The following is a 24,148-nucleotide window of genomic DNA, read 5'->3' as shown; positions in this document are numbered from 1 at the left end:
ACCTTTCAAAGTGGGCAAAAGATGGAGAGGAGCTGCAACTGGGAGGGTTAGGTGAGAGGGAAGGAACCTGGCAGCAGGAGAGCTGGCAAGCCGAAGAGACCAACAAGTGGAAGAAGCCTATAAGCAAAAGGTTTACAGAAGGGGAGAGGATTTCAGAAGTGGGAGAAGGTATTGGAAAAGGGTCTTGGGAAGCAAATGATGGTTCATTGGGAGCAGGAAAGAGGCTTGAGGAGCTGGAGAGTAGGAGAGAACATTGAGGATCAGGAGAGACTCATTTAAAATGGTGCCAAATGTGTCAATGCTATGCTAGTTCCAATGTGAAATGATCCTAAAGCAAAAATCCTGAAGCTAAATATACATACTAGCCCTTTTATATCCACAGCATTAAAGTAAAGTAACACTCTGTGGGAAGAATGGTAGTCCATGAAAAAATAAGCAAATCATGCCTCACCTTTTTGAAGTGATACTATCTGTTTCCGTCCAGTGGAATGGTCTAACACTGACCTCAAATATCTCACATCATTGTCAAACAGGGAGCTAGTGGGCACATCTACAAACAAACGTGTTCCATGCAAATGCTTCACACTGTCCATATATAATTAGCAACAACAGCAGGTTGCTTTGTATAACACTAAGTCATTGCCACAGGAGAGCAAACAGATAAACTTAGATACCCAAACAAGTAAAAAGCAAAATTTAATGTTGTGATGGTGGAGCTATTCACTGCCTTGAAAACTGGCAATATCCTGTTGTGGCAATTTCAAGAAGCCTTGTTTTGATTAATATATACTCGGGCAGATCTTCAGTAAGTGGTTCTGGCACACCTCTGGAGCAAGTGGGATTTGAATCAGGGCCTTCAGACCCAGAGGTAGGAACACTACCAGTGTAACACAAACACTTTCAGGCAATCTGCAATAAGCATATCTATTGCCTTCTTGCTTTGGTGAGTGTTGATTTGGTCATGCTTGCCTGATTATTCTATAATTTCCAGTGTTACACAACTTGAACTTGCCTAATTCTGGCCAGCTTCTTTATGTTTTCCTTGTTTGGCAGTTTTATATGCTTTCTCTTTCAATTTATTACTATCTATGATTTCTGTTGCAAGCCATGGTTGAGCTACCTGTCCATTTTTTTCACCAGAATGAATGAATAATTGCTGTAGTTCATGAATACATTTTTAAATATTAGCCATTGCCTAACCACCTTTTCATCAGGTTCCCCAATCCATTGCTAAATTATTGCCTCCTAATTTCCTTTATTTAGATTCAGGACTCAGTTTCTTTACTCTCCATCTTAATGTCAAATTCTGTTATTTTTATGGTCACTATTCCGCAACAGATGTTGCATAATGCGATTCTTAATCCTTCCTCATTGCAAAATGCAATGGGATGGCATGGTGGCTCAGAGCTTAGCACTGTTGCCTCACAGCACCTTGGACTGGGGTTCAATTCCAGCCTTGGGTGACTGCCTGAGTGGCATTTGCACATTCTCCTTGTGTCTGCCTGGGTTTCCTCTGGGTGCTCTGGTTTCATCCCAGAGCCCAAACATGTGCATGTTAAGTGGATTGGCCATGCTAAATTGCCCATAGTGTCCAGGGATGTGCAGGCTAGGTGGGCTATCCATTGGAAATGCAGGGACAGGGTAGGTGGGATGCTTTTCAGTGGGGCAGTATGGGCTTGATGGGCTGAATGGTCTGCTTCCACACTATACCAATTCTTTAAAAAAAGCATTGTTTAGTCTAGGATTGGCTGTTTGCTAGTTGGTTTTTCAATGTCTTGATCTGAGAAAGTCTTCACATAAACATTCCAGAAAATCCTCTTTCACAGTATTCTTGATAGTTGGTGTTTCTAACCCACATAAAATGAAAGCCACCCATGATTACAGTTTACCCTTATATATATATCTCTAACCTCCTGTTTAATGGCTTCCCTTAAATCCTCTGCTGTTGTTTGGGGGCCTACAGACAATTCCCACCAATGTTTTCTGTTCCTTTGTGTTTCTTACCTTCACCTGTCCACTTTCTATTTCATAATTTTCCGAGCCAATATCCTTCCTTAATATTGCATTGATTTTATCTTTTACTCACAATGCTGCCCTGCTTCCTTTCCCTTTCCTAAATATTGCATTTTCTTGACGTTCTGTTTCTTCTTTCATATTGCAAATGAAGCTCATACTGTGATAAAGATAGATTCAAACAATATTTGTATTATTATTTGGAGACAAAAATATTTGCAGAGCTATAGGGCTCTGTGTCATGGGACTCCCCTCTAATGGTCATATTTAGGCCTGTGGATTTTGGTTTGAATGCCATTCCACCACAAAGTTATTGTGCCTTTTGAATGACCAAGTCCTTGATTTTAAAGGGAACTTTGAATGAAACATGCACACTCTCTCATGCTACTGCACTACATGCATGCACAGGAACCCTTGGGCAGGCTATGAATGAGAGTTTGTCTGGAATTTGGCAAGTTCAGGATTTTTTAAGTGTGAGAATAATTGAATGGCTGGGTAAGGATAATTGAATGAGTGCTCAATAAGGCAAGAAGATAATACACAATAGTATACTATTAATCTATATAGACTTCAGTAAAGGCGTTTGACAAGGTTCCTCATAATAGACTAGTTAGCGATGTTAGATCACAGGGAGGAATAAGGGATAACTAGCCGTTTAGATACAGAACTGGCTCGAAGGTAGAATACAGAGGGTGGTGATGGAGGGTTGCTTTTCAGACTGGAGGCCTGTTACCAGTGGTGTGCTACAAAGATCAGTTTGGATCCGCTACTTTTTGTCATTTATATAAATGATTTGGATGTGAGCATAGGAGATAGAGTTAGTAAATTTGCAGATGACACCAAAACTGGAGGTGTAGTGGACAGTGAAGGAGGTTACCTCTGAGTACAACGGTACCTTGGTCAGATGGGCCGAGGAGTGGAAAATGGAGTTTAATTTAGATAAATGGGAAGTGCTGCATTTTGGAAAGGCAAATCAGGGCAGGACTTATACACTTAATCCTCGGGAGTGTTTCTGAACAAAGAGACTTGGAATACAGGTTCACAGTTCTTGAAAGTAGAGTTGCAGGCAGACAGGATAGTGAAGAAGTGCGCTGGTATGCTTGCCTTTATTGATCAGTGCATTAAGTATAAGAATTGGGAGGTCATGTTGCGGCTATACAGGACATTGGTCAGCCACTTTTGGAATACTGCATACAATTCTGGTCTCCCTGCTATAGGAAGGAAGTTGTGAAACTTGAACGATTTCAGAAACGATTTACAAGGATGTTGCTAGGTTTGGAGGGTTTAAGATATGGAGAGAGGCTGAGTTGGCTGGGGATTTTTCCCTGGAACCACAGAAGCTGAGGGATTACCTTATGAGGGGCATGGATAGGTCTTTTTCCCAGGGTGGGAGCAAATCATGAGGGCATAGGTTTAAGGTGAGAGGGGAAAGATTTAAAAGGGACCTAAGTGGCAACCTTTTCACACTGAGGGTGGTGCATGTATGGAAGGAGCTGTTAGAGGAAGTAGTGGAGGCTGGTACAAATAGAACATTTAAAAGGCATCTGGATGGGCATATGAGTAGGAAGGGTTCAGAGGGATATTGGCCAAATGCTGGCAAATGGACTAGATTTATTTAGGATATCTAGTCAGTATGGGAGAGTTGGACTATAGGGTCTGTTTCTGTGCTGTACATTTCTATGACTCTATGACACTGTGGCAGCCGGCTGACAGGGTTTCCAACTCCACCAGTGGCAATTTTCTGTTGCTTTTTCTATGCATGTATAGAGCAGATGTCCTGCCTTGAAAAGGTGTTTGCCAATCAGAAAATGGTCAGTCTCCAGTACAAACAGTACCACTGAGTTCAGGAGGCCTGAGGATGAAGATTGCTACTTCCCCAGATATGAATGACTGGGCCAAGAACATCAGACTCAGTTATAGAGGCCTTTGTAAGCCAGTTGAAGTTTTTTTTTGAAGGGCTGCAAATCTCTCCTTGGCCACCAGCGGGTTTTATCATTGCACACAGGATGCCTGAGGAGGAGACATGACCATGGGTATACTTGCTAGGGTTTACTTTGCACACACTGCTGAGCCCCTGTCTGCCACAGGTTAATTACCAGTGTAGCATTTGAAGACTTTCAATAATGATCTTTGAGTAGACAATAATGGACCTCAATTGGCTCTGGGCAGGAAACTTCCAGGTTGGTCTTCCCACCCTGAACCTAATGAGAGGCTATAAGAAAGCTGAAGGGCACTTTCTCAGTCCATTATATGGCCCCACTCACCTCCCAGCTGTCTCCAGGTAGAGCATGAAATTCACCTAAATAACGATATTAATCTGTGGCCATAAACTGGATCAAGTAAATGGAATGAAGGGCCATCTTAAAGGAAGAGAACATTTAGTAAAATGTATCATAAATTGTTAGAAGTGAAAGCTTCTAAGTGTGTCATTAATGGTCTAAAAATGGACTATTGATGATTCAATTCCATCATCTGATTTAGTATCTGGGACTCACTCAAATGGGAATACTTCAAAAAAAAAGAATCAAAACACTGATTTAAACATGGCACAGTGATTATTTGATCAACACACATTCGTCAAATCTCATGAAACCAATTTGGATTTCACCAAAGACAGTCTGAACTGAAACTCACATTTTACTCAAGTTCTCTGAAACTAGTCAGCCAGGCCGTAAGGGGAAAGGTCATCATCATCAGCTCTTTGATTTACACCATTATGAGAATATACACATGTTGATATAAAATAGATTCTACAACTTACACAGAAATGGATCATATTTCAATTTCAAGACGTTTGTTGCCAAATCAAGAATTGGGATTGAGGATCAGAATCAAACACAGGTTGAGCAGGCTCTCTCTCTCTGTCTCTCAAGAATAAATGTTGATAGCACTGACTGGAAAGAAGGATCAGAGAACTTTAGAAATAACTTCAACATATGTTACTTGTAACAACATCCAAGAAACCAATCTATCTCCCTTGGTGTCAGGTTAAAACCTCATGCCTTAAGGACACCTAAATGACTCTAAACTGCATATATCCTTTTATCATCTTTTATGCTAGATACTCTTAACTTTGTACATGTGTGAATGTATACATATTTGTGTGTGTGGATGCGGGTGACTGGACAAAAGCCTTGATGTCACATCTTTATTACTTTTTCCTTGGGGAAGAAAGACAATAAATTTGCTCTTCTGGTAACCTTATGATTGGCTGTTTATTACCTACATTAAAAATGGGTAACTGGGGGGATCTATGATGGCTGCGATCTAGGAAGTTTGCATTGCAGAGCTCCACATCGCATTGCAAGTGGGACAAAGTACTAGCCAGCCCTACCCAGACCACCACGATATCCTGGGACTCTGGAAAAGTTGTGGAGTCCCAGGAGATGATCAGAGAGCAACTTACCTTGGTTTTCGCCATCCAGAGATGCCGAAGAAGAGAGGAGGTATATCCGAGGCCGGGCCCGTGGCCCAGGCTGGAGGGTCCTCAGACTTTATGTCCGACCAGGTCCTGGTGAAGGAGCTCACGAAATCTCGCAAGATGTTGGACAAGCAGCTAGAGGAGAGGCTGGTCCCGATCTCTATCATGCTGCAGAAGCATGAACAGCAGCTAGGACACCTGGAGAAAAGGGCGGATGAGGTAGAACACAGAGTCACAGTGGTGGAAGCTGGTACCTGTTCCTCCAAGGATAGGATCCAGGTCCTGGACACGCAGGTCTGTAATTTGCTTGACAAGATTGATGACCTCAAGAACGGGCCAGAGAAAAAGATGTTCAGATCATCGGTCTGCCGGAAGGTAAGTGACCGGCCGAGGAATTTATTAAGGATTGGTTGCCAAAATTCCTTAACTTAGAGGCTGGAATGCGAGGCTTGAAGACTGAGAGGGTTCACCAGGTTATGATGCAGAGGGCAGATCTGGACAAATGTCCTCATCCTATCTTGGTGCAGTTTCTTCACTAAGGAAAGAATTGTGGAAGCTTCTAGAATCCAGGGGAAGGATCTGAAGGCCCTAGTTTACAAGGGCTCTAAGATCATGTTCTCCCGGCACTGATCCAGGAAAGAAAATCCTATGATGGTGTCAAGAGAAGACTGAGGGAGCTTGGGATCCAGTACTCTCTGAGGTATCCGGCATCGCTTCGGAACACCTTCGATGGATCTGTACATCTCTTTGACACATTGGAAAAGGCAAGAGACTTTGTGGACAAATTAACCCAATCTGAACAATTTAGTATGTATAAATAGTCATGCTGTTTGGGTATACCTCTGTTTTTTCCTTCATAAAAAGAGGAAGTCTGGTCTGGGCTTTCTTTTCCTATTTTTTTAATTGGTAATATCTGGTCTATATTATGTTCGGGGGCAGTTGGAATGTGAACATTCAATTTCTAAGTTATACCAAAGGATGGGTGGGGTACTTATCCTTTTTATTCAAAATTTCTTTGTTCACAGAGTTATTACAAGGTATATTTTCTTTCTTTCCTGCTTGTCTTTATGATACAACTCTAGCTAGGAGGAGGGAAAATGGTTGGGTTGGCTAGATGCCCACTTACGGGCAGTTTATGCCGGTTCAGGTATTTAAATGCCCTGGCTGCAGTATTGGCAGTGGGATGGAAAGTTGGATTCTGGGATATGTAGATGCCTTCTTTGGGCAGGGGGTGTGTTTCCCTATTCAGCACCACTGGCAGTTGCTTTGTTTTTTGGTTTTTGTTGTATATAATTTTTGATAGCTTTGTAGGTTTGTTAACTGTGATGGGTTTAGTTTATGTAGTTTTTATGTTGGATAGATTTTGCAACACTAAGGCTTGGGCGATTTCCTCCTCTCTGGAATCTAAATGTTACTCCAGAAGGTTATGGCTAATGACTTGATTAAATAGTGTACCTGGAATATCAAAGGGAGTCACTCACCAATCATGAGGAAGAAGTACTTTCAAGTCTTCAAAAAGAAAAGGTGGATATTGCTTTATTACAGGAGACACACTTGGATAATAGGGAGCATTTGAAACTACAGCAGAATGGTTTTGATTAGGTTTACTTTTCATCTTTTAATACCAAAAGTAGGGGAGTGGCTATATTGGTTAGAAGGAATCTCCCATTTAAGCTACTCGAGTGTGTTAAAGACACACACGGGAGGTTTGTAATCCTCAAAGCCCTGATAAATGGAGATGAATATGATGTTTAAAATGTTTACTGCCCTCCAGCCCATCTCCTCAAATTTCTGGTAGAAGTATTCTCTAAATTCATCAGTCTCGAGTCCCGGAATATCATTACAGGGAGAGATTGTCTTATGGATCCCACGGTAGACAAAGGCCCCCCCCCCCCGATACCTTCTGTATTTTACTAAATAATTAGTGGATCTGTGAGTAGAGTTAGGGTTGGTGGACATCTGGAGGAATCTTCACCCTACAGGCAGGGATTTTACGTTTTTTCCAACCCACACAGATGTCACACCAGGATTGATTTTTTTCTGACCCCTGTGGCAAGCCTTAAATTGGTGGCATCTTGTATGATTGGTAATATTACCATCTCCGATCATGCTCCAGTGTAACTGTTGGTTAAGATTAAGGAATCTATAGTGGGCCCGAGGCACTGGCAAATGGATCCTTTTATCCTTAAGGATAATAATTTTGTGGGGTACTTCAGTAAGAAATTTAGGGTGTTCTTAGACATTAACTCAGGCTCGGTTAGTAGCCCGTCCATCCTTTGGGGAACAGCCAAAGCCTATGCCGGGAGTTAGCTATTTCCTACTCTGACAGTAGGAGGTGGCAGAAGGGTGGGCAGCAGCGTCTCCTCGAAGCATGGTTGAAGGCAGCTGAAAAAGCTTACTTTGACAGGCCTTCATTGGCCAAGCTACAAAGTATTACGGCGCTGCGGTCTGCATTGAATTCTGTGCTCACGCTGACAGCAAAGAAGGAGCTTACTTTCGCAATACAAAGGTTAAATGAGCCTGGTGACAAACCGGCAAATACCTAGCGTATCTCATCAGGAAAAGGAGTGCTCCTCAAGCCATTATGTCGGTTAGAGAAGGGTCCGGGAACCTAACATGTGATTCCAAAAAAGATTGATGTGACATTGTAGAGATTTTACTCTGAATTATACAAATCTGAGGGGTGTGAGGAGGGTGGGCCAAGATGGAGTCCTTCTTCAAGGATCTGGAGCTCCTGGGTGTGACCCCCGAACAAGAGTCTTTTCTCAATGCCCCCTTATAATAGCAAGAGATGCAGGAGTCTGTGAACCAGCTTCAGAGTGGAAAGGCACCCAGTCCTGATGGACTTCCCAGCGAATTCTATAAGGAATTTATAAACATATTGTCAGGGCCGATGCTCAACATGTTCAGTGACTCATGATCATCTCCTGCTATTTGTAAGAGAAGCTAATATTTTGCTTATTCTTAAAAAAGGGAAGGTCCCAGAGGACTGTGCTTTGTACAGGCTCATTTCACTCTTAAATGTGGACTTTAAAATCCTCTCTAAGACTCTTGCGTTAAGGCTAGAGACTATGTTACCTTCTATTGTTAAAGAGGACCAGACAGACTTCATAAAAGGCCGCAGATCCTCCAGTAATGTTAGGAGGCTGCTTAGTGTAATTCAAGCATGTCAACAATAGTCAATACAGGGATTGGTGATTTTTCTAGATGCTGAGAAGGCATTTGACCCAGTTGAGTTGCCGTATCTTTTTTGTACTCTGGAGTAGTTTGGCTTGGGTGAAGCCTTTATAAGATGGGTAAAGGTTCTCTACAGTGACCCTCTCACTGCAGTCATCAGCAATGGGGTACAATCAGGTAATTTTAGCATTTTTAGGGGCCGCCGGCAGGGCTGTCCCCTTTCACCATTGCTTTTTACATTGGTGATTGAAGCATTGGCGGAGGCCATTCGTGGGGATCCTAATATATCGGCTCCAGAAGTGGGGTCAAAATTACATAAGAACAATGTCCTCATTTCTTTTGTCAAATCCAGCAGTTTTGGTGCCTCACCTGATCCAATGCATCAGCTCATTTGGCACCTTTTTGGGGTAATTTTGTAAAATCAGAGGCTATGCTTGTGGGTGGTCTGAAGAAGGTGCTAGGTCTTGAGTGTGAATCTTGATTCCCATTTAGGTAATCACAGGGGTTTTTATGTGTTTGGGCATATTCGTCACTCCAGTTCTTGATCGGTTGTTTAAAGCTAATTTCGTTCAATTATTCGACAAAATCAAAGAAGACCTTCAGAGATGGGAGGCGCTTCCAGTCTCATGGTTAGGTTGGATAGAGCTCTTTAAGATGAATATTGTCCCCCGTTTGTTGTACCCTATAAAGATGCTCCCCCTGATTTTCAATTAGCAAACGTTCAGGAGACTGAACAGCTGGTTCAGCTCTTTCATTTGGCATCGTAAGCAGCCCCCTTTTAATTTGGTACACTGCAATTGCCTCACAGACTGGGGGGAGTGGATATCCCAGACATTAAAAGCTATCAACTAAGCTGGCTTTTATCTTTTGTGAGTGATTGGGCTTGTGGGAACCCTCTTTCAATATGGTAAGATATTGAAACCTCTCAGGCAAGGTGCCCCCTTACTAGCTTGCTGGTTTTGGACAAAATGAGGACAGTTAACTTACTGGGTTATGGCAATATTGCCTTCCCTCTGCCAAATTGTTAAAGTATGGAGGACAATTCGGCAGAGGGAAGGCAATATTGGCAAAAGAATGTTTTTTTCCCTGTAGTGGGTATGCTGGGTTTTCAACCAGGGATGATGGATTCAAGGTTCAAACATTGGGCATCTAGGGGTGTGTCTTGCATGGGTGATTTATTTGAGGGAGACATAATGATGTCCTTTGATCAGTAAGTACGGAAATACAAGCTTTGTAACAGGGACTTCTTTCCTTTTTTCAAATTAGGGATTGTATTCAAAAAAAGACTACACTTTTGACTGATCCCTACAAATCCGACAGAGAGGAGGGTGTTCAGTGCTAAGAGTACACTTTCTGTCAGCACTTTATATCATCAATTGGAGTGTGCCCCCTCAGATGAGTTTAATTGACTCTGCAGGGGGTGGGAGAGAGAGCTAGGCATTGAGGTCTCTTCAGAGGCATGGGAAGATATTTGGGAATAAGCAAGAAAGCTGTCAATTTGTAATAGGACTCATGCTTTACAGTTGAAGATTCTCCATAGGGTCCACTTGGCTCCGGATCATTTGTCAACATGTCCCAAGTGCAAGGTCTGTATGGGCACTCTTATCCCTTGTCTCTGGCCCTGTGACAGGCTTCAAACATACTGGAAAAACTGTGGCGGGTGCAATGGAGGGGATTTTGGGTGTAAGGGTGGAGAAGGACCTGATCTCTCTTCTTCTTGGCCTGCCAAGTGTGTTCCTGTAGATGCGCATAAGAAAGATCTTTCCAACATCCTCACTTTCTGCATAAGAAAGAATATCTCGTTCGGTTGGGATCCGTAAATCCCCCAGGCCTGTCGAGTTGGTGGACTATTGTTATGGAGCACATCCCCTTGGATTTTCTCACATGTATAGTACACCACAAAACTGAGAATTTCTATAAGACATAGCGGCCCTTTTTGGAATACCTGGACACAGAGTTGTCTGCCACAATAATAAGGGCTTTTATATAGCCATAATGATTGTGCTTTATGAGTGCAATATCCAGAGGGGGGAACTACGAATGTATGAATAGGTGAAAATTAATGCCCTTGATATTCGAGAGTTGGTGTTTTGTTTGGCTGAGCTGTATTGTTATTATTTATTAGGGTGTTGTTAGTTATTATTTATTTAGTTAAGTAGTTGGTTTTTTTTAATATACATATATATTTGTACATGAGGGCAGTTTGGGTTTTTTACATTTTTTTTGGGTGCTCTTTCTTTGTATTGTTTTGAATTGTATTGTTTTGTATTAATTGTAATATTAAAAAAATCTATTTTTCAATAAAATATTTTTTAAAAAGGTAACTACATTTTACTAGAGAAAGGAATGGCCTCATTATTCAATCAAATTTAATCTTGTTGTTACCAACTGAGGAGGTTGAAAAGAAGGGTGCCAGTTCAACCCATCTCACCTGATTGTAACGATGGGAGGTAATCTCACACCTCGGATTTAGGGAACAGGAGGTCTCGAGGGGATTTGAGGAGTTCTTTTTATCCCATTAATGGGTAAGTATCTGGAACCCATACTGATGGAGATGGAAACCCACAAGACATCTAACAAATAATTAGATGAACACTTGAAGTGCCATAGCAGGCTAAGTGTGGATAGTCAGATTAGGAGAAATAGGTGCTTGATGAGCAGCACAGACATGATGGGCCAAAGGGCCTCTTCCTGTTGTTTCAAAATTCCAGGCCTATATGATTCTATGATGCTAGTGAATGAACGGTTAAATTATTAACCAATTAAATTCAACCATTGAGAAAGAAACAGAAAAATGAAGAAGGAGTTGGCTGAATTAGAATGAAATCAAGTACAGAAAGAGAAATAATGGGAGGGACAGGAGTGAAAAGCAGGAAATCAAAATTCAAATTTTAAAATTTATAAGTTTACTATCTGAGAATACAAACAGGAGGAGCTCTTGCGGTTCAGTGCATAGTGTGCTTTCTTCTTATCCAGAAGCACTTGTTTCGAGTCCCATCCCAAGACTTGCTGATTACAGAAGGTGTGTTCATAAAATCTTCAAGCAAGTTAATTGACAACCTACAAGTCCCTCCTGTGGGTTGTAAGAGCAGGAGAGACTCCTGACCAGCTACATTTGATGTGGAGTGCTGTCCCTTAAACTACAGCTAGCAACCCTTAGGAAGAAACTTGAGCTACAGTAAGCACGTGGTTTGTCTCCATCCAGTATCTCTAGACACTGAAAGCTGTCTTAAAAATGAACACAAAAAAGAGTTTTGAGATCAATTTGTGGTAATTTGCAACTCATGGATTGTCCCTTCTTCTCTGAGGTACTACACGATTAGCACGTGTGCATTAAACTTGCTTTCACTTTGCTACCAAATTCTTAGGTAATATGTTTGAATACAGTTGGTTTAGTTTGCATCTCAATTGTTTTGTTTATTTACAAGAAAACTAGGAAAGAGGTAATTCAACCCATTGTATATGACATTAACTCTCCTAGTGTGATCTAAAACAGTACATCACATCAGATGTGCTGGCATGTTTCACCATGGTGTTTTGTAAACACAACTTTTTCCTCTTTGTTTAAACAGAAGCTTCCCGGCCAGCAGTGTAATACCACAGACAGTACTGATGACAGCTATGTTCCTATGAATCCAGGATCATCTCCAATAACGCCTGCAGCTGACTGCACATCAGATGGGTACATTCCCATGAGTCCAGCATGTACAAACCTGGTCTTGCCATCAGTTGTCACAGGCAATCTGCCATTGCCTACACTTTCCACAGACATTGAACCTCCTCCAGTTAACAGGAACCTCAAGCCTCGAGTCAGAAAGAGTAAGGATAACATTTGATATACTCATTTTATACCTATGTTTCAAATGGTATAAGGTTTTGGCCTTATTAGTTTATTGAGATTGTACTCTGAGAATGAAGAGCACTTATAATATTTTCCTACCAATATCTAAGAGAAACTTATACATTAATGTGGAGTACAGAATTAGACAGGAAACACTTTTGAAATAGTGAGATTAAGGCTGCTTTCAAAGGTCCCAATATTTGCACATCATTTCAAGTTTAGAATGGTATATTTATGAAATAATTCATTTAGACATCTTTAATTTCTCATACAATTTTTATAGCATTGCAAATTGGTTAAAAGCAAAATCCTGCAGATGTAGTAACAATGGGCTTGTAAGTGCAAATGTCCAAGTAATTTTGTTTGCAATAAGATAAACTCTTATAATTTGCTTGCCTATGAGTATTAATTGAGAGGGATGGATTTTAGTTAAAGCCACAAATGTATTGTTGATCCTAAGAGTGTAAAGTCCTTTTTTAGCGATAAATTGGTATTCGAAATCAGAGTTTCTCAACCTCTGATTTGATGTCCTAGTTAGTTATTTATGTTATGCCTGGCACATTAAATTTTCAAACGTTTGGAAAAGGAGGAAGATTGATGCTGAGGGATAGGAGACAGAATTCATCAATGTAGTTCTAGCCAAGAGACAGTGACTAATAGGAAAACAGAGGATGTTGGCTATTAATGGTAGAATAATAAACCAAAGTTCATTGGTAACTGAGATAATTTCTCTGATTAAGAGAGCTAGTACAGGAATGGCGTGAAGCTGTTCCTCTGACAGCCCCAGATTTCTCTTTAGTTTCTCAAATGGAGGTGTTCCATCTCACTTCTGGAAAACCACACATATTAAAAATAAAAATAGAAAATGTAATATCCTGTATTACGTACTGGAAATAAAAATAGAACAGGGAAAGAAATTGTGGTGGGAAACTTGATTGGAGTTTTAAAACTAAACCTGAAGGTGCCAGATATGAGCAGCTGGCAAATGGAAAAAAAAAGACAGGTGTAGAGCTGTTGCTTAGATTATTTCATGAAATTGCTTGTTCGTTGTTGACTTAATTGATGTGAGATGTTATATTTTGGGACTTGAAAGATTTTCTTTTCTTCTGTTCAACTCCAACTGTATGTTAAATGAAGGGCAATGCTTTATTAACTGTACTTGATCGTCTGCCTCAATTTCAATCCTACTGCTACTTTTACAAATACAATTGAACAACTTATTAGTAGAAGTGTCATTAAGAGGATTGAATCCATTATAACCTACACTCCTGACTGCTGCCAATTTACAAACTAAGGTTCATTCACCCTTCATAATGACTTCAGTCTAACTTTTTAATTTCTATGACCGCACACTTTGGTGGCTTCTATGATTAATAATATGTCTGAATCAGCCAAATCAGGCCCATATTTCTGCTGTGGCCTTACACTCATTAGTTATAGGTTGGAACTGCACTCAAAGATGTTTCATCTGAGCATTATACAAGGAATGTAAATTGCAATCTAATCTCACTGAGCTAGTAAATTGTGTCTTCATTTAAATATTAAACTAGTGGGGATACCATGTGGCGGGATTACATCTATTTCAAGCATGCACTGGGACTCCTGATGATTTACAGCTTGAAATTTACTTGCATTTCTCAACCTTCTACCAAAGAGTTTACTTCTAACTGGTATTGAATGCCAAGTTCATACTCATGCCATCCCTAAACCCTCATTCATATGGAGTATTGTGTTCAATTTTGGGCTCTATATCTCTAAAAATATCTATATTTTGGGCAGGATGTACTGGCCTTGGAGCGTGTTACAGAGGAGGTTCATGAGAATGGTCCCAGAAATGAAAATCTTAACGTATGAGGGACGTTTGAGAACTCTGGGTCAGGACTTGATGGAGTTTAAAAGAATAATGGTGGATCTAATTGAAACTTACAGAATATTGAATGGCTTGGACAAAGTGGATGGTGTCATAAGGATGTACAGCATGGAAACAGATCCTTCAGTCAAACTCATCCATGCTAACCAGATATCCTAAGTTAACTTAGTCCCATTTACCAGCACTTGGCCCACACCCCTCTAAATCCTCCCTATTCATTTACCCATCCAGATGCCTTTTAAATGTTTTAATTGTACCAGCCACCACCACTGCCTCTGGCAGTTCATTCCGTACATGCATCATCCTTTAAGTGAAAAAGTTGCCCCTTAGATCCCTTTTAAATCTTTCCTCTTCCATCCTAAATCTATGCCATCTAGTTCTGGACTCCCTCACCCAGGGAAAGGACCTTGTCTATTTACCCTATCCATGCCCCTTATGATTTTATAAGCCTCTATATGGTCACCCCTCAGCCTCCGATGCTCCAGGGAAAACAGCCCCAGCCTATTCTGCCTCTACCTCAAACCCTCCAATCCTGGCAAAATCGTTTTAAATCTTTTCTGAACCCTTTCAACTTTCACAACATCCTTCCTATAGGAGGGAGACCAGAATTGTACAGAACATTGGGAAGATGTTTCCATTATTAGGAGACACTAGGACCTGAAGGCACAGCCTTAGAGTAAAGGGAAAATCTTTTAAAATGGAGATAAAGAGAAACTTTTTCAGCCAGAGAGTGGTGATTCTATGGAATTCACTGCCACAGAAGGCTGTGCAGGGCAGGTCATTGAGTATATTTAAGACTGAGATAGATAGATTCTTGATTGAATGGGGGTTCAAGTGTTACTGGGAGAAGGTGGGAGAATGGAGTAGTGAAACTTATCAGCCATGATCAAATGGTGGAGCAGACTCGATGGGCTGAATGGGCTAACTTCTGCTCCTCTGTGTTATGGTCTTATGGACTTATATCCTTGTTACTTCTAGATTTGATGATTCCCACACGCTCCTGAATGATAACTGCACATTACACCCTGTAGATTTGATTGACCTTCAGTAACTCCCAATCAAACAAAATTTTGAGTTTAAAATTATCATCCTTGCTTTCAAATATCTCCAGGTCTCTGTAAATTACTCCAGCTATACAACCCATCAAGAGATCTGCACTGTAATTCTGGTTTCTTGCACAATCCAATTTTAACCACTTGACCATTGACAACTGTGACTACAGTTGCCTAGATCCCAAGTTCTGGAGTTCCCTCCAAACACCTCTCTACCTCAGTCTCCTCCTTTAAGACTGTCCTTAAAATCTACCTGTTTGATCAAGTCTTAAGTCATCTGACCTAATTCTCCTTATAAGATAAACTAAAGTACTGCTGGTGCTAGAAATCTAAAACAAACTCAGAAATTGCTGGAGAAAGTTAACCGGTCTCAGGTGTACCCTAGAATTCTGTGGGAATCTAGGGAAGTGATTGCTGGACCCCTTGCTGAGATATTTGTATCATCTGTAGTCACAGGTGAGGTGCCGGAAGACTGGAGGTTGGTTAACGTGGTGCCACTATTTAAGAAAGGTGGTAAGAACAAGCCAGGGAACTATAGACCAGTAAGCCTGACGTCGGTGGTGGGCAAGTTGTTGGAGGGAATCCTGAGGGACAGGATGTACATGTATTTGGAAAGGCAAGGACTGATTAGGGATAATCAACATGGCTTTGTGCATGTGAAATCATGTCTTTCAAACTTGATTGAGTTTTTTGAAGAAGTAACAAAGAGGATTGATGAGGGCAGAGAGGTAGATGTGATCTATATGGACTTCAGTAAGGCGTTCGACAAGGTTCCCTGTGGGAGACTGGTTAGCAAGGTTAGATCTCACGGAATACAGAGAGAAATAGCCATTTGGATATAGGACTGGCTCAGATGTAGAAGACAGATAGTGGTGGTGTAGGGTTGTTTCTCAGATTGGGAGCCTATGACCAGTGGAGTGCCACAAGGATCGGTGCTGGGTCCACTACTTTTCGTCATTTATATAAATGATTTGGATGTGAATAAAAGAGGTATAGTTAGTAAGTTTGCAGATGACACCAAAATTGGAGGTGTAGTGGACAACAAAGAAGGTTATCTCAGATTACAACAGGATCTTTATCAAATGGGCCAATGGGCTGAAGAATGGCAGATAGAGTTTAATTCAGATAAATGTGAGGTGCTGCATTTTGGGAAAACAAATCTTAGCATGACCTAATGGTAAGGTCCTAGGGAGTGTTGTTGAACAAAGAGACCTTGGAGTGCAGGTTCATAGCTCCTTGAACGTGGAGTCGCAGGTAAATAGGATAGTGAACAAGGCATTTGGTATGCTTTCCTTTATTGGTCAGAGTATTGAGTACAGGAGTTGGGAAGTCATGTTGCGGCTGTACAGGACATTGGTGAGGCCACTTTTGGAATATTGCGTGCAATTCTGGTCTCCTTCCTATCAGAAGGATTTGTGAAACTTAAAAGGGTACAGAAAAGAACTACAAGGATGTTGCCAGGGTTGGAGGATTTGACTATTGGGAGAGGTTGAATGGGTTGAAGCTGTTTTCCTTGGAATGTCGGAGGCTGAGAGGTGACCTTATAGAGCTTTATAAAATCATGAGGGGCATGGATAGGCTAAATAGACAAAGTCTTTTCCCTGGGGTGGGGGAGTCCAAAACTAGACAGGTATAGACTTAGGATGAGAGGTGAGAGATATATAAGAGACCTAAGGGGAAACGGTTTCACACAAAGGGTGGTACGTGTATGGAATGAGCTGCCTGAGGAAGTGGTGGAGGCTAGTACAATTGCAACATTTAAAAGGCATCTGGATGGGTATATGAATCGGAAGGGTTTGGAGGGATTTGGGCCGGTTGCTGGCAGGTGGGACTAGTTTGTGTTGGGATATCTGGTCGGCATGGATGAGTTGGATCGAAGGGTCTGTTTCTGTGTTGTACATCTCTATGACTCTATGAGATTGGGTAGCATTTGTGGAAAGAAAGCAGAGTTACCATTTTGAGTGACCCTTCTGGACTCAAAATGTTAACTCTGCTAATTCTTTTTATGTTGCTCGCTGTCTTACTACTTCACAGGAACACATAAATTCCTGTGAAACTCCTTGACATGTTTCATTATGTTAAAGGTATGATATGTGTAATTTGTAGGTAAGACAGAGACTGAGATTGGCAGCTGTTAAGGCCTTCTGTGTCAAGAATAATCATGACCAGAATTATTCTATCCAGGTTTGATCTGTTGCTATAACCCCTAGTCATGCTGTCATGTGACTTGATATTGATCAGTAAAGATGAAGGGATATTGAGTGCATTCCAGGAAAGACAAGTGATGCTGAACCTGAAAGAATATAGAATGGATATCCAAAATTTGTAACGTCTATTCATTTATTGACTATCCCTTGTTTAGCACTCTTAACTCAACACTCTAAAGAAAAGTCACTTTGTCACAAGAAAGCACATAGAATGGGGAATTAGATTCCTGATCTATAGTTTTTACACTAAAATCCTGTTGGGTGCCAGGAACCTAACTGACCCAAAAATCCCCTTACTAGCTCACAGTCATCACAACACTTTTGCCAATCCTCCCAGTTACTGCTGCTCTCCAAATCCTCCGATTCACTTTCCCCAATCTCTGCTTCTCTCTTCCAAACCCCTTCCTTGTTCCCTGACACTTGCCGCGACTCTTCCATCTCATTCTCACAGAAAGAGAGCTGGCATAGGAGTCAGCAAGTGGGAAACAGTGTGTGCTGGTAGGGACACTGAACCTGACAGTGGGAGGGTCAAAGGAGGGAAATAAATGACTGGGAGGAGCAGCAAGTGGGAGGTAATGAGCAAGAGTATTGGGAATGTTGACAACAGGAGAATTAGGGAAGCGGAAGTTTGATCAAAACAGAAATGAGGATTCACAGTTACAATGTGCTTCTTGGAGTGTACAAAAGAACCACAGAGAAACAAAAATGAGGACTTTTTTTGGGTAAGTTTCCAAATTTACAAACTGCACTAAAATGGAAGCATGCTGTTAGGGTCCACTCCAAAAGTGGGTATCTATACTTCATGCTCATGATCACCAGAGTAAATGGCAGGGGTGGTTTAGGATATTTCTTTTTGCCTGAGTAAGGATGCAAACCATCATAACCCCAATATGGGGAATATAGGTTTTATTTTCAGGATAGTTGATCCAGTGTTATCATTTCAATGCTCAAATTTTTGTTTGTTGAGTACTTAATAAATGTTTGATTTCGCTAAAAAAGCTGCTTTTGCATTGTGAAGTCAAGGGATTCATGGGAAAGTATTTTTCAAAGCAGAATAAGTATATTAATGAATCTGAATGCTTTTTTATTGTGGTTTAAATTACAGTGAAACCGCCACCTTTAGATCTGACGAGCCTATCGACAATCAGGGGACATTACAACCATTCTTGTGTCAATAGAACGTGCAGTATGCCATTGTAAGTATACTCACTCATGTGAACAGGTTTTCCTTTGTTCCAGTTTCCCTCCTTTCAGTTTTGAGGATACTTACACCTACTGGATTTAATTTCATACTCATTAACAACTCTCTTGTATTTCGCCAAAGTCTCAACCATTAAATATCCAACAGTTTCTGGGGTAGAGAATTCCAAAGATGCCCAGTACTTTGAGTGATAAGCTTCTCATCTCAGTCTCCTATCCAGAAATGGTGACCCTTGTTCTAGGTTCACCAGCTCACATAACCTTGAACTTTTCAATGAGATCATCTCTCATTTTCTAAACTCCAGAGAATATAGATCCAATTTACTCAGCTTCTCATTGCAGGACAGTTCTGTCATCCCAAGCACCAGTTTTGTGACCGTTGTCAAATGCATTTTGGAACTTCAAGTGTACTACATCCTTTATCTGTCCTCTTTGTTACATTTTTAAAATCTTTAATAAATTTGTCAAACAGGACTTCTGCTTCATAAAGCCATGTTGACATGTTCTAATCATACTTTATTTTTCTAACTGCATTGATTCCTTAATACTACTTTCCAGTATTTTCTTGTCAACTGATGTCAGGCTAACTGGCCTGTAGTTCTGTTTTGAGAGGGTAGTACTGGAAAGGCACAGCAGCTCAAACAGCATCCAAGGAGCAGGAGAATCAATGTTTCGGGCGTACGCCATTCATTAGGCTCCCTAGTTCTGTTTTCTTTCACCTTGATTTCTCAGTAGTGGAGTTAGATTTACTGCTGGCACTCTATGAAGAATTTTTAAAAATCCTAACCAGCTCATTCATTCTGTCTTCAGCTATTTACTTTAGAACTTGGGCCCGGTCTACTCAATCTCTCCTCATAGCACAATTCCCTCATCAGTCGCATAAATCTTTGCTGCATTCCTTCCAAGGTAATCATTGACTTCTTTAGGTAAGGAGGCCAAAACTATACAGTACTCCAAGTGAGATCTCACTATGGACCAATACAATTTCATTAAGACTTCTTTACTTATACACTCCTATTGCAGTTGCATGTTTGCTTAACACAAACTTAGCAATCTCACACCAATACTCATGAACTAAATGTGAGTTTAGTTTATTAGAAGAAATAAATTCAACAATTAAAATATTTTCTCACACTAAATGATGCAAGCTAAAATGCATAATGGCTGCCTGCCTCATTTTCTACATCCTGGTATTTGGTCATTAGAATATTTCCTCGTAAAGTGCCAACAATTCCAATCCCTCTGTAACAACAGAAAGCATATAATTTACCTTCCTAATTGCCTTCTGTTCCTGCATGTTAACTTTCTGGGATTCATGTACAATGTCACTCAGGTCCCTCAAATAGCAACATTTCTTAGGGTCCCAATTTTTAAATATATTCTTTCTTCTATTTTCTCTTTCAAAGTGAATTACTTCAAACTTTCCCATACTCAGCTATGTTTTCATCAACTTGTTTAACCAGTCAATATCTCTTTCAAAGACCTTGCATTCTCCTCATCACTTACTTTCCTTGTGATTTTATGTTGGCAGCAAACTTGAATATTTTCATCCAGTTCTTTCATCTAAGTTAATGATATGAATTAGATATAGCTAAACACCAAGCACTTATCCTTGTCTTACCTCACTAGTATTAGTCCAGCAATCTCAAAACTCTCACCTCGCTGGTTACAAAAATCAGGTGGTTGTTCTTCGAGTTCAAAGAAGACAATGAAGGTTATATATATAGACCAGGATAGATGGTTGGTGATATTTACTCCTAGGAATTTGAAGCTCTCAACTATCTCCACCTCACTACCATTGATACAGACAGGGGCATGTCCTCCACTCTGCTTCCTGAAGGCAATGACCAGCTCCTTCATTTTGCTGACATTGGGGTAGAGATTATTATCTTTACAGAATGCCAGTAAGTGTTTATCTCTGGATAAAAGCAAATTACTGCGGATGCTGGAAAATCTCAGCAGGTCTGGCAGCATCTGTAAGGAGAGAAAAGAGCTGACATTTCAAGTCTAACTGACCCTTTGTCAAAGCTTTGTCAGCTTTGACAAAGGGTCAGTTAGATTCGAAACGTCAGCTCTTTTCTCTCGTTACAGAAGTTGTTTATCTCTTTCCTCAAACATGTCCCATCGTTATTGAAGATCAAACCCACTACAATGGTGTCATCAGCAAATTTGTAAATGGATTTGGAGCTGAATGTGGCCACAGCGTTGTGAGTGTACAAGTTTAGTAAGTGGCTTGGGGGCCACCGGTGTTGAGGACTATCGTGGAAGAGATGTTATCACCTACCCTTACTGATTGTGGTCTATGGGTCAGGAAATCGAGGATCCAGTTGCAGAGGAGGAACAGAGTCCTAGGTCTCGGAATTTGAAGATGACTTTTGTTGGAGTTATAATATTGAAGGTTAAGCTAATATCAATAAATAGGAACCTGATATAGGTGTCCTTGTTCAGATATTTCAGGGATGAATGTAGGGTCAGGCAGATGGTGTCTGCTATGGGCCTATTGTAATGGTCAACAAATTGAGATAGACCAAGGCAATGAGAGAGGCTGGAGTTGATGTATGCCATCACTAACCTCCCAAGTGCTTCATAATGATGGATGTCAGAGCCACTGAGTGGTAGACATTAAGGCAGTTTGCCTGATTTTTCTTTGGCTCTGGGAAGATGGTAGTCCTCTTGAAGCAGTTGGGAACCTCACATCTAGTAAGGAGAGGTTAAAGATTTCTGCAACTCCTCAGATCCTCCCAGACAGGATCTGAGTGCACGGCCAGGAACTCCATCTGGGCCACTTGCTTGCCACAGGTTCACCCTCAAGAAGGCCAATCTGATGTCTGCAGCAGTGACTGTAGGTGCAGGTGAAGAAAACATTAAAGAGGACAGGTGCTAGAAAGCAACACTCCTTCATTTAATTTGAAAACACCCACAAATGGATTGGATGATTTACCATTTAAAAAGACCTGGCCCATCATTCCATTATGGAATAGCTGAGTAATCTTGATAAATTTCTTTAGACAACCATGCCATTCCAGGTTTGTCCAGAAGGCCACTTTAACTGGACAATTACTGCTCCATTAGTCTCCTGTCAATCACAGTCAAGTGATGGGAAGAGTCATTGACAGTGCTATCAAGTGGTATTTACTCAGCAATATCTTGATCACCAATATTCAGTTTGGATTTTGCCAGAGTCACTTAGCTTCAGATGTCAATATAGCCTTGGTCCAAACATGGAAAAAAAGACTGAAATTCCAGAGACAATATGAGAGTAACTATCCTTGATAACAGGCAGCATTTGGTTGTGTGTGGTATCAAAGAGCCTTCCTAAAATTGAAGTTCGTGGGGATCGGCAAAAAAAAACGTCCACTAGTTGGACATACCAAGTACAAAGGAAAGTGGTCGTGGATGTTGGAAATGGATTATCTCAACCCCAAGACCTCACTGCAGGATATCCACTGGCTATCCTAGGCCCAACCATCGTCAACTGTTTCTTCAGTGGTCATCCGCCCAAGATAAAATCTGACCTGGGGATGTTCACTGTTGGTTGCATGTTTAATTTCATTCATAATTCCTCATATACTGAAGCAGTCAATGCTCTACACAGCAAGATCTGGACAACATTCAGACTTAGGCCCTTAAATGGCAAGTAACATTTGCAACCCACAACTGAATCTCCAACAGGAGAAAACCTAACAACTGGCTTTTTGATGTGCAGTTCCATTACCATTGTTGAATTCTCCATCATCAATGTATAGGGGATACCAAGCACATGAAACTGAACTAAAGTGGCTTTATAACTACAGTGGCTACGAGATCCTTACTACATCGCTATTGCAACCTGCTAAATGTGATCTTGATTTTCCAAAGTCTGAAGGCCATCTACAAAGAAGTAGTCAGCAATGTTCTGGAATACTCTCTACTTGCCTGGATGGGCACAGTGACAACTCTGAAAAATTTCAACACTATCAAGGACAAAGCAGTCCTCGTGACCTGTACACATCCATCAACTTGAACATTTAGACCCTCCATCATCAGTACACCATGGCATCAGTGCATTACAACTACAAAATACACTGCAGCAACTTGCTATGGATTCTTTGAAAGCAACTTCCAAACCAGTGACTTCGACCATAGCAAGCACAAGAACACCATCATCAGCAAACTACCTTCCAAGTTGCATACAGTGATTGCTTGGAAATGTATTACTATTTCTTCATTGCTACAGAGTAAAAATCCTTAAACTTCCTAACAGATCTTCCACCTAAGGTTAGATATCCACCACATGGATTGCACCAGTTAGAGAAGGTGGTGCACCAGTCTTTTGAGAAAACTGGCCTTGCTAGTGAATCCCATTGCGAAGAACAATTTTTAATTTATTTGGGGGTGTGAACTTTGCTGGCTGTGACATACATTGCTGTTTCTAGTTGCCCTTGGGAAGGTGGTGATGAGCTAGTTGCCTCTTGAACAGCTGCAATCCATTATAAATTCAGGTTGTAATGTATTCCAGTTTTCCATATTTCTTTCCACCTCTAATTTAAGGAATGCTCAGCCTGGTTACAGCAGTATTTCAAGAACAGGCAAGCTTCTGCGGTCTGACTAAGTAGTCATTTATCATTCGTGAGCCAGAAATTCAGCAGTATTAGCACATTTTGCCAGGGAAGCTAACACACAATATCGCAATCTGAATGATGCTGAAAATTTACTTGTACGTTTTAGAGAGCATTCAGTGAACATCTGATAGTGGAATACAAGAACCAATCGTGATACTTAAACAGCTGAGATGAGCTAAACCACTGCAGATTAGAAATTGATTGATATGTGTAGCTCAGCTGCACAGTGGATGACACCCTCACAGATTAGGCTGTTATGTCTAATTAATTTAATGGCTAATTTTGGTGCTCAGGCATGAATGTAATCCCTCTAAATCTCTTCGCACTACTTTTGGAACAGAACTGAAAATCATAATTTTACATTTGGCAATTAATTAGCCAATTATTTTTACTGTATTTATCTTCGATGTTTTTACTTAAAAGATTCTTATTCAAAATTTTAGATGACCTGTTTTAGTAAGGAAATCATGGGATCCGAGTAAAAGATGGGTAAATGAAGTTCAGGGCTTAAAAATGTGTTGCTGGAAAAGCGCAGCAGGTCAGGCAGCATCAAAGGAGCAGGAGAATCGACGTTTTGGGCATAAGCCCTTCTTCAGGAATGAGGAGGGTGTGCCAAGCAGGCTAAGATAAAAGGTAGGAAGGAGGGACTTGGGGGAGGGGCGTTGGGAATACGATAGATGGAAGGTGAGAGTGATAGGCCGGAGAGGGGGTGGGGGCGGAGAGGTCAGGAAGAAGATTGCAGGTCAAGAAGGCGGTGCTGAGTCTG

General features: G+C 41.0%; 1 protein-coding gene across 5 annotated transcripts in view; it reads left to right on the top strand.

The window, feature by feature from the left end:
- gab3 (GRB2 associated binding protein 3) overlaps positions 1-24,148 on the top strand; it is a 142,326-nt gene that overhangs the window by 105,952 nt on the left and 12,226 nt on the right. For all 5 annotated transcript variants that reach the window (XR_006313792.1, XM_043704857.1, XM_043704856.1 and 2 more), the window contains exons 6-7: positions 12,184-12,430; positions 18,687-18,777. Coding sequence is in view for 4 of the 5 variants with exons in the window: in XM_043704857.1 (XP_043560792.1) it covers positions 12,184-12,430; positions 18,687-18,777 (338 nt within the window). In the remaining variant the exon portion in view is untranslated. The remainder of the gene's footprint in view (positions 1-12,183; positions 12,431-18,686; positions 18,778-24,148) is intronic.

Source organism: Chiloscyllium plagiosum, chromosome 15, assembly GCF_004010195.1.
Source record: "Chiloscyllium plagiosum isolate BGI_BamShark_2017 chromosome 15, ASM401019v2, whole genome shotgun sequence".
NCBI classification, from domain to species: domain Eukaryota; kingdom Metazoa; phylum Chordata; class Chondrichthyes; order Orectolobiformes; family Hemiscylliidae; genus Chiloscyllium; species Chiloscyllium plagiosum.
The sequence above is the reverse complement of the archived record's forward strand: the minus strand, read 5'-3'. Positions and strand labels throughout refer to the sequence as shown.